The following is a 9,313-nucleotide window of genomic DNA, read 5'->3' as shown; positions in this document are numbered from 1 at the left end:
AAGAGTGTAGTTTTAGTTGTGATTTGTATGTCATTGATCATTTTGGTTACATTTCTTAAGTGTTAATCTGTTTAATCTCTTTTTGCAGATTGATCTGACATCACAGATTGTTCGCATCACTAAGACCCTTAAGGTAAAATTTCAGAAATTTCACCAGATTGAGTTAGTCAGGTCCCCTAGAACTTCTGTAGTTATATGATGTGTTGGTTTTTCTAAATGCTGCTTTAACTTTGGTATTTTAGGTCGAAAATTCTGGCACCAATTCAGTTTCAGAGTTTCTGTTGGCTTTTCCAGAGTTTCTCGGCAAAAATTTGGCGTATCTGTCAGTTGCCCATAATGAAGGAAAGGGGAAAGCTAAAGACTCTTTGGTCGATCTTCCCGTGCAAGCAGCCAATGCGAAAGGAATGCCTGGATCATTAAGTACTTATTCGGTGGCATTACCCAAAGCACTCGGTAAAGGCGATAGTTTGACTCTGGAGGTAGTTGCTGTTTTTACTAATGCACTGCAGCCATTCCCGGAGAAGATCACTCAGGCGGATATCCAGCTCGTTATGTTCCAAGAAAGTGCCTATTATCTCTCTCTCTATGCTGTTAAGTACCAGTCTCTCTCTGTCAAACTGCCCGACGCCAGAATCGAGTCTTACACGAAGCTGGAGAATACAAAGCAACATGGTTCAGAAATCAAATATGGCCCATACGAGAATCTCCCGCCGTTCTCGTACTCCCCCATCGTCGTTCATTTTGAAAGCAAAGCACCCTTTGCTGTTGCTGAGAAGCTTGTGAGAGAAATAGAGGTGTCCCACTGGGGGAATGTGCAGGTCACAGAGCATTACGATGTTGTCCACAGAGGGGCTCAATTGAAGGGCGAGTTCTCAAGGTTACACACTGTTACTCTGATGCAGCAATTTGTGTTTAGTTCATTATTCCAATTCAAAACTCTGTTCCCACTCTTTGTATTGCAGGTTAGATTTCCAAGCCAGACCAAATCTCCGAGGAGCATCTGCCTTTAGGCAATTTGTTGCTAGATTACCTCCAAGAGCCCATTCCATATATTACAGAGATGAGATTGGCAATATCTCTACATCTATGCTGTGGAGTGATACGAAAAAGGTGGAAATTGTAACCACTCTTGGCTTCTCCTTAACAATATTAATGCGGTATGTGTTCAGACAATTGGCTTGTTTGGCTGCAGACAGATCTGTTGATTGAGCCCAGATTTCCGTTGTTTGGCGGTTGGAGAACGACTTTCACCATAGGATATGGTCTGCCGCTTAATGACTTCTTGTTTGCATCTAAGGGCAAGCGTTATCTGGACATCTCTTTTGGTTCCCCTATGATTGAGATTGTCATTGACAAACTCGCCGTGAAGGTTGGTACAATTAAACCTGATGTATTCCTTTTTTCTTTTCCCTATTATTAAACCAAACAGTTGGCCTTTTATTTGTCTGGATTGGAAGTAAACATTGCTTGATCCTTTGCATTGTTCCCTTTTATAAGTTCCCTCTCTCATATCGCAGGTGGTCTTGCCTGAGGGATCGAAGGATATATCTGTTTCTACTCCATTTCCTGTCAAACAGTCTGAAGAGGTAACTGAATTTTTTTAGGGGGAATTGCCTTATTGGTTCAATCTATATCTCTGCCGTCTCTGATTATTGTTACGTCTCTACATTTTATTTGGGAATTTGGATTTTCCATGTTTTGATAGTTTCTTTCTTTTATGGTTTTGCTATTGTTGTGTGTAGACTAAATATTCCCACTTAGATACTGTTGGTAGACCAGTTGTTGTGCTCGAAAAGGACAATGTTGTCCCAGATCACAATCAGCATGTCCAGGTATATATATATCGTCTCAGGCTTTCTCCCGTACTACATCCTAAATTCTGATATTTCGAAAGTATCGGTTTTTCTACTTCCATTGCCCAACGCATTCATTCTATTGTGATTGATAATTGTACAGGTCTATTATCGGTTCAACAGTCTTGATATGCTTAGGGAGCCATTGATGTTGATCTCCGGGTTTTTCGTTTTCTTCATCACATGCATCATATACACACGGGCCGACTTCTCAATCTCCAAGTCTTCCCCTGCGTATCTGGCAAAGCTGCAATGGGACGAGGTAAAACACTTGTTCCAACCCATCACTAACTCGATCTTCTTTCACCGATGTTTCTCTAAATGTTTAGTTGTTCGGTACAAAGGTCCAAGCCACACTTCAGGAGGTACAAAGCATCATCAACAAATGCTTAGCTACACACGACAAGCTCGAAGCTTCACTCCGGGATCTCTCTAGGACCGGTGACATTCAAGCCTGCAAATCATCTCGAAAATCCGCTGATATTTTGCTGAAAGATCTTTCGAAAGAGCTGAAACCGTTGCTGGCTTTCCTTCAGTCTTCCCCATTAGCCTCTAAAATAACTCCAAAGGTTCAAAGTTTCTCTCTTTCCATCAGCTTTCCCCTTCTTACGCATCTTTAGTTTCGGAAAAGAGTACGCAACTTTTGCGGTTTGTTACGATCATTGCAGGTGGAGGAGCTTGTTACGAAGGAAAAGGAATTGCAAGAGAGGGTGATGGCGAAACACACGGCTGTAGTCGACGGGTACGAGAAGAAATCCGGGGGGCGTGATATCGAGAATCGGATATCTTCTCTGCAGCAAAAGATCACAGCTTTGAGGCAAGAGGTTGAAGATCTTTTAGAGTTCATGGACGAGATTTGACCTTGGAGTGATGTTTTACGAGCTGTGTATTACTTGAGGAGTTTGTTCTCAGCTTTTAGATTTTTTTTTTTTTTAAAATTTCGTGGAGGGTCTTCTGAGATGGATATTTTTTGATGGGTTTAATATTATTTCACCCCATATATTAAAGAAAATGAAAGCTTAAACATGAAGCAGAGCATACACAAATTTATTTGGATCAATATGTAAATGTTCAATACAGATATGGTATTAGATGAATATACACAAATGGATTGTTTTGAGACAGTAAATATAAATAATATAAATAATGCCTCAAGAATTTGTCCCGCATTCTTGAATCCTCACAACATCATCCCCTTCAATCTCTTCCAGTGTCACGCTAGAAGCATTTTCCTGACAATACAACCATAATAACACATTCAAAACCATATATACACACATATATGTAACATATATAAACAAGTATAGCGTATCTTACTTCAGAAACAATGCATTCGATATGCACGACGAATTCGCAGTCGTCGCATGCATAACAAGGATGCCGAGAGTCTCTGGGTTCTTCGCAGATATCACAGTAGTATCCTCCATAGTCGGTACATTCTTCCTTGAGAGAGAGCCGATGCATATGTTGTTCATGTCTGGCCGTGCTTGGCAGCCATTTTGCTCCCCGAAGACATCCAAAATGGTAATAGAGACCACACTCGCGGCATCGGTAGTAAGAATTCATCGCCTCTTCTCGGCAAGAGGCGCATCTATGAATCGTGTCTTCTGCAACGGCAAATGCACCTTTAGAAGGTTTGTTGTGGAGGTAATAGAACAGATGGTGAAGGCCTCCACGTCTCAAGGGATGAGCCAAAGAACTTCCGCATTCAATGTGGTACCAAAATATGCCTCTTTCCAAATCCACGACTTTATAGCCGAACCTCGATATTATTGTATCTCCACATGCAAAACACGGTGGTACGCGTCCGCCATCGTTCCATATGCCCCAGAAATCCATTTCACCAAGCTGGAGAAGATGGTGAGGAGCAGTAGGATGTCCCTCAACCGAGCTCGGCCATTGCATGCACGCTTTGTGGAAATAACCACGAAAACCACATACTCTGCAACAATATGATGGACCTAGGAGTAGTTCTCCGCACACCTCACACCATTCTCTCGCTAGTGAATCTGCCCTAAAATTGGCAAGGGTCAGCTTATGTTGTCGGTGGAGAGGGTGTTTGAGAGTCTCTCCACCGTGTCTGTCGTAGAAACTCTGTCCGGCTTTACTCATGAATGCGCATTTGACGTCTATGACGAAATCGCATGATCGGCAATAAAAATTAAATCCTTTTGAAGCATCTCCGCAGATGTCGCATATGAAAAGATTGAAGGCTGCTTCTTTAACGAGATGGAGCTTGTGAAGGGGATGAAGGGTTCGAGGTAACTCCGCACATCTCTCGTGAACCCAGAAATGGTGGCAGTCATCGCATGCGTAGGCTTGGCCATTTATTTGGAGTTCACACATTCCACAAATTTCATTACCCCCATTGCTTCGCAATCTCAATGGATGTTCATGAATCGTCTCCTCCTCTGTCTGCAAGATCACTCCATCATATCCATACGTACTCTAATTAATACTCGCATATACATACATAATATAATATAATATTTTTGTAACATGGAAGTTCTTCGTACCTTTTTAATGCCCGAGTCATTTGTTTCCTCGGTTTGCTTCTGATTCTCTGGCAACAAGGATGATGAAAATCGCTCCATTTCTTCCTATATAATAGAAACCCAAACTTCCTTTTTTGCGTTTTTACAAAAGATAACGCTCAAATCTATATTCTCATTCAATACAACACCATTCATTTCATTCAAATAATTATAATCCTTTTAATGTAAATAATAAAATCTAAGCATGTAGAGGTAAACTTCTAAATTATCTTTTTGCTCATAGAAGCACTTCTATTGTTTCCATCTATTTCTCAATTCGCTCATATTTGATCCCGAAAACATAACAATAATTAAAAAGAATATGAATATAGAGACTAACCTTAGATAGAACGCATTCAAAATGGGCATAGAACTTGCAGAGTTCACATCCGTAAACATGAACCTTGGTCGCTTCCTTGATCATCCCTTCACATATGTCACATGGATACTCGCTCTGTATATATTTTTTATCATAACGAGGTGCATCTGATGTCATTCCATCCATAAGATTAAGTTTGTGCTCATGATGCTCGTGTTTCCACTCTCTCGGAACAGAAACACACTCCACGTGAAAATAGCTCCGGCATTCCACGCAACGGAGACCGTGATTCCGGATTTGCCTTCGGCAGATGTAACATCGAGGATCATTTCGGGCTATGCGAACGCTTACAAGACTATGATCATGGGATCCAATCTTTATTGGCCGGAGCGTTGAAATGGCACATTGAAAATGCAATGCAAACTCGCATTCGTTGCAATTATAAGTAATTCGATTCTCATTCGTGAAATCCGGCGTGCAAGCCTTGCATGGCTGAGACTCAGAACGAGGGAGACCACTAAGAGGGTGATGAGGGTGCAATGGATGATGCATGATTTGAGTTGCGTCGATGCATGAATCATGTATGAAGCTGTAGCACATAAATCGAAGACAAGCGTAACCAGTACCCCACATTCGGAGCTCGCATATCTTGCAATTGTAAACAATAATATCTACCGCAAGACCGTACTCTCTAAACCTACATCTCACAAGTCGATGGACGTCACTCCAATGGGGCGATTCCTCGTTATCTTTCCATCCGAGCGGAATCTTACTCGTTGTTGATGTGCCACACTCAACACACATGCGAAACTCACATTCGTCACATATGTAACGCCCACGGGAAAATGAAATATAATGACACCCTTTGCATATGAGAAAATGATAATTGTAATAGTTTGGTCGACCATTCTCACCCTCTTTTGAAAAGCTTGGAGTTACCGTTAGTCGTAGAACGTGACCCTGGTGGTGATTGTGGGAAATTTCTCTAGGGATCTTGAAGCAATCTCCACACAAATCTGCATCACATTCTATGCAATGATATACTATGAGTTTCGGGAAAACGCAAAACTCGCAGTTTTTTTCTCTATGCGGACTCTCTAATAGTTTTGTTTGGTGGCCATGGCCAGAAACCAAAGGTTCGACCATCTCTCAAAAGGGGCGGGACAATTGGAAAACCCTAAAAAAAAATACGCAATTTCAATTTGAACAAAATAAGAATTAGAAACGGAAATTCAAACAAGAAACGCATAAAAGTCGATGCTAAGGATCTGAAATGGGGCAAGTTTGGAATGAAGTGAGGGTTATGAAAAACAAAAAAATGCTATTGTGGGCCAAATAACGCACAAGGGGCCGAAGCAATGAATATCGATGAAATTTATTATTGAAATTGTTGCTATCATATGCAGATTCTAAATCTAAATATTTACATGATATGGCTGACTGCGATATTCTAAAGACAAAGAACGATCGGATTTATAAAAGAAATCTTTTAAATTTATCAATTTATTTTTTTTATTTACTACGATCTTTAAAAACGTTTGTAGTTATTTTGGAGGAATCTCTATATGTACGTATGGCAGTCAAAACAAATCTGGTAAAAAAATGCCACTGGTTGTGGTAGAAACGTGAGCAAAAATATGCATATACTCTCAAAATAAATCCGGATTGTAAAGTAAATATTTCCCCTCCTACAGATCTTCCCCATTACCCTCTGAATTAACTCCAAAGGTTCAAAGTTCCTTTTTTTTTTTTGGTAAATGGTAAACTTGTATATATATATATGTTACTCAAATACATAAGAGAGATTTAAGTTACACCAAGATGAAATCATCATCAGCCAAATAAAAATTACAAGCGATCAAAATAATGAAACCAAATATTAAAGAGAAAATTGTCCGAAGTAAGAACCGAAGGTGGACAACACCAAAACAACGAATCTTAGCTCGGCCCCTTCCTTACGACCCCTTGACTACTGAGAAGTCTTGCGGGATCTTGGGCGAAACGGCTGCTCGTAGGCGCAGTAAATGCTGAGCTTCCTGCACTAATTCATCCTCAGAATCAAATATGTAGGTTGTACTCTAGTTTGTTGCCCTTTTCCATTGGCTTGGAAACATGATATGGGAGAGTTAGGCGATGAGTCATGATTTATGGGTGATTAATGGGTAATGAGGTATTTTGAGAGTGGGCTGGGGACGAAGATAGGGAATGGGGAGGGTGTTGATTATTACAGAGGTTGACGGGAAGATGATCAAGGGGTTTATGAGATGAAGATGGAACCATCTACGGGGATGGAATTGGTGGGAGTTGGAACTGCGGTAATAAACAGGTACCTGAGTTTTGACAGAATCTGGAGTTGGAAATGCTTCCTGGCATTGAACGAAACCATCTGCAGCAATGGCATTGTCGAGGAGTTTCTCTGATGAGATCACAGGCGGTGGAGATGTCGGGGGGTGATAACTCCTATTCTTCTCTATATTTTGATGAGAGTTTGTCTAGGTTTTATAGGATAATCACATGGATTCATAGGCATTCTAGGCGTGTTAGGATACAAAACCCGGTTGTGCTCTAGTTTTGCAGAGTTACAGGTTTCGGAGATGATTGGACTCGAAAAGGAGCTAATTGGAGAGTTAAAGGAGAAGTCCGGATGAGGTACTCATGTTGCGACATCAATAACTTTCTCTACAGAGGTCCAAATCGTGCGAGACCTATACCATTGGAAAGAGCACTTCAAGAGCTTCGCGTAGACACCAAAATCGCGTAAATCCGACACCGGAGCAGAGAGTTATGAGCGAATTCGTGAAGACCAGAGAACTGCCGGTGCAGGGCCGATTCCGGCTGGAATCGGTCCGGATCAGGAACGCACAACTCGACCCCAGGAATCTGGATCCGGTCCGGATCCACCTGGAATCGGTCCGGATCCAACCAGAAACCCTAATTCGCGATTTTCAGCATTGGAATGGGATTAGAACTCTTGGGAGCCACCCTAGGGTTATAAAAAAGCCCTAGCCACGTCCTAGTAGAGGGGAGAACCTCAGAGAACACCTAGATACACACTTTTGGAGAGCTTTTGGTGAGAGAAGAATAGAAGTTCACGGGATTGCGGGAAGAAGAAGGAGGATTCGATCGTGAAGACTAGACATCAACATGAGCTTTTCTATCCCTTCTTTTATCTCTTTTTCTCTGTTCTTTCTATTATTTTCCATGAACCTTGAGTAGATCCATGACTATGGGTTAGGGATTCGTATGTGTTTTGGGTATGTTTGAACCCTAACTTGGATTTCGGTTTTGATTTGATTCGGTTCTATTGATTTGCACTTTTATTGGATTGATGTTTGCTAACCCCTTGATCAATTATCTTGGATTCTGAACCACATAGAGATATGGGTTTGTTTCGGATCAAAATCAATAGGATAGATCGTATTATTCACATAGAGATATGGCTTAATCGATCTAGGGTTGATGATAGAGTTCTTTATGCACCTAGGGTTAACTTGAATAGATCGAGAGATTGACGAGTTACTCTGTAGGTAGGGAGTTAGTAGACCGAGAGGTGAATTCTCTATCATTGTTGCTTGATGATTCCCGAATACAAGTCATAATCGTTATTCACGCATGCTTAGTAAATACCCATACACGCGAATACGACCCCGACACCCGTAGTCATCCTTGTTTGATAGGTCACTCGTTTTTATTTACTTTCTTATATTATTTTCCATTGATTCTACATATTTCCACCATCACTTGCTTGCTTGCTTTGATCTATTTTCGATCTAGATTTGGATTTAGCAACCGGTCCTCGTGTTCGACCCCGTGTTACGACGATCCGTATCCTTGCAGTGAGTTGTGAATCGGGTTATAGATTTTAGACTCGGTACACACGTATCAAGTTTTTGGCGCCGTTGCCGGGGACTGGTTAGCCTATTTCTAGGTCTTTATTGATTCTAGATCCTAGCTTGTCTTCTTTTTCTTTTTTTTTTTGTTTTTCTTTCTTTAGTTTTTGCGGATTCACTTGGTTTCGAGTTCTTCCTTTTTGCGGTTTGCAGGGTTCTAGTGCATGACACAGAGCTCTACTCGGAGAGAAGACCTAGTCTACGATCCAGAGATTGAGCGTACCTTGAGAGACATCCGAAATCAACAGAGAAGAGAAGCTATGTCGAGGTCAAATAGTTCGCACGACCATGCGGTTCATGATGAGGAGCATCAAGAGAATCAAGAGCACATGAATCCGCTCTACGATCAGCAAACCGAGGGCGAAGCTACCTACGTTGCAGAGGAGACTTTGGGTTCTTACATTGCACCGAAGCACACCCAACTCCTATCATGCATCAACAGACCGCCCATAGACAGCTTTGAGCTACCGCCACAGTGCATCACGATGTTCAGTCAGGCGAGCTTCAGAGGGCGGCCCACAGAAGATCCCATTGCTCACTTGACTCAAATCAAGATGCTGTGCAGATCAGTCAGAAAGGCACGAGGCATGACAATCGAAGATGTATATTTGGAGGCCTTTCCTTTTTCACTGATGGACCGGACAAGAGATTTGCTCTACACTCTTGAGCCAAACTCGATTACGACATGGGAGGAGCTAGAGGAGCAATTCATGGCGA

At 41.6% G+C, this 9,313-nt stretch overlaps 2 protein-coding genes across 2 annotated transcripts in view; one reads left to right on the top strand and one right to left on the bottom strand.

Annotated features, from left to right (window-relative positions):
• The window catches only part of LOC104811998 (dolichyl-diphosphooligosaccharide--protein glycosyltransferase subunit 1A), a 3,879-nt gene extending 1,000 nt beyond the window's left edge, over nucleotides 1-2,879 (top strand). Inside the window, exons 2-10 of the mRNA XM_010538914.2 lie at nucleotides 89-133; nucleotides 243-877; nucleotides 963-1,110; nucleotides 1,193-1,369; nucleotides 1,518-1,586; nucleotides 1,743-1,832; nucleotides 1,957-2,115; nucleotides 2,198-2,422; nucleotides 2,522-2,879. Coding sequence (XP_010537216.1) covers nucleotides 89-133; nucleotides 243-877; nucleotides 963-1,110; nucleotides 1,193-1,369; nucleotides 1,518-1,586; nucleotides 1,743-1,832; nucleotides 1,957-2,115; nucleotides 2,198-2,422; nucleotides 2,522-2,713 — 1,740 coding nt within the window. The 3' untranslated portion in view covers nucleotides 2,714-2,879. The remainder of the gene's footprint in view (nucleotides 1-88; nucleotides 134-242; nucleotides 878-962; nucleotides 1,111-1,192; nucleotides 1,370-1,517; nucleotides 1,587-1,742; nucleotides 1,833-1,956; nucleotides 2,116-2,197; nucleotides 2,423-2,521) is intronic.
• A 125-nt stretch (nucleotides 2,880-3,004) lies between these two features.
• On the bottom strand, nucleotides 3,005-4,807 carry LOC104813282. Its single transcript, XM_010540850.2, has 4 exons — nucleotides 4,728-4,807; nucleotides 4,370-4,453; nucleotides 3,171-4,268; nucleotides 3,005-3,085 (listed from the first exon to the last, which is right to left on the bottom strand). The coding sequence occupies exons 2-4, from the start codon at nucleotides 4,445-4,447 to the stop codon at nucleotides 3,005-3,007; spliced, it is 1,257 nt and encodes a 418-aa protein (XP_010539152.2). The 5' UTR covers nucleotides 4,448-4,453; nucleotides 4,728-4,807.
• Between the last annotated feature and the right edge of the window lie 4,506 nt (nucleotides 4,808-9,313).

This window comes from Tarenaya hassleriana, unplaced genomic scaffold, assembly GCF_000463585.1.
Source record: "Tarenaya hassleriana unplaced genomic scaffold, ASM46358v1 Cleome2, whole genome shotgun sequence".
In the NCBI taxonomy this organism is placed as follows: domain Eukaryota; kingdom Viridiplantae; phylum Streptophyta; class Magnoliopsida; order Brassicales; family Cleomaceae; genus Tarenaya; species Tarenaya hassleriana.
The sequence above is the reverse complement of the archived record's forward strand: the minus strand, read 5'-3'. Positions and strand labels throughout refer to the sequence as shown.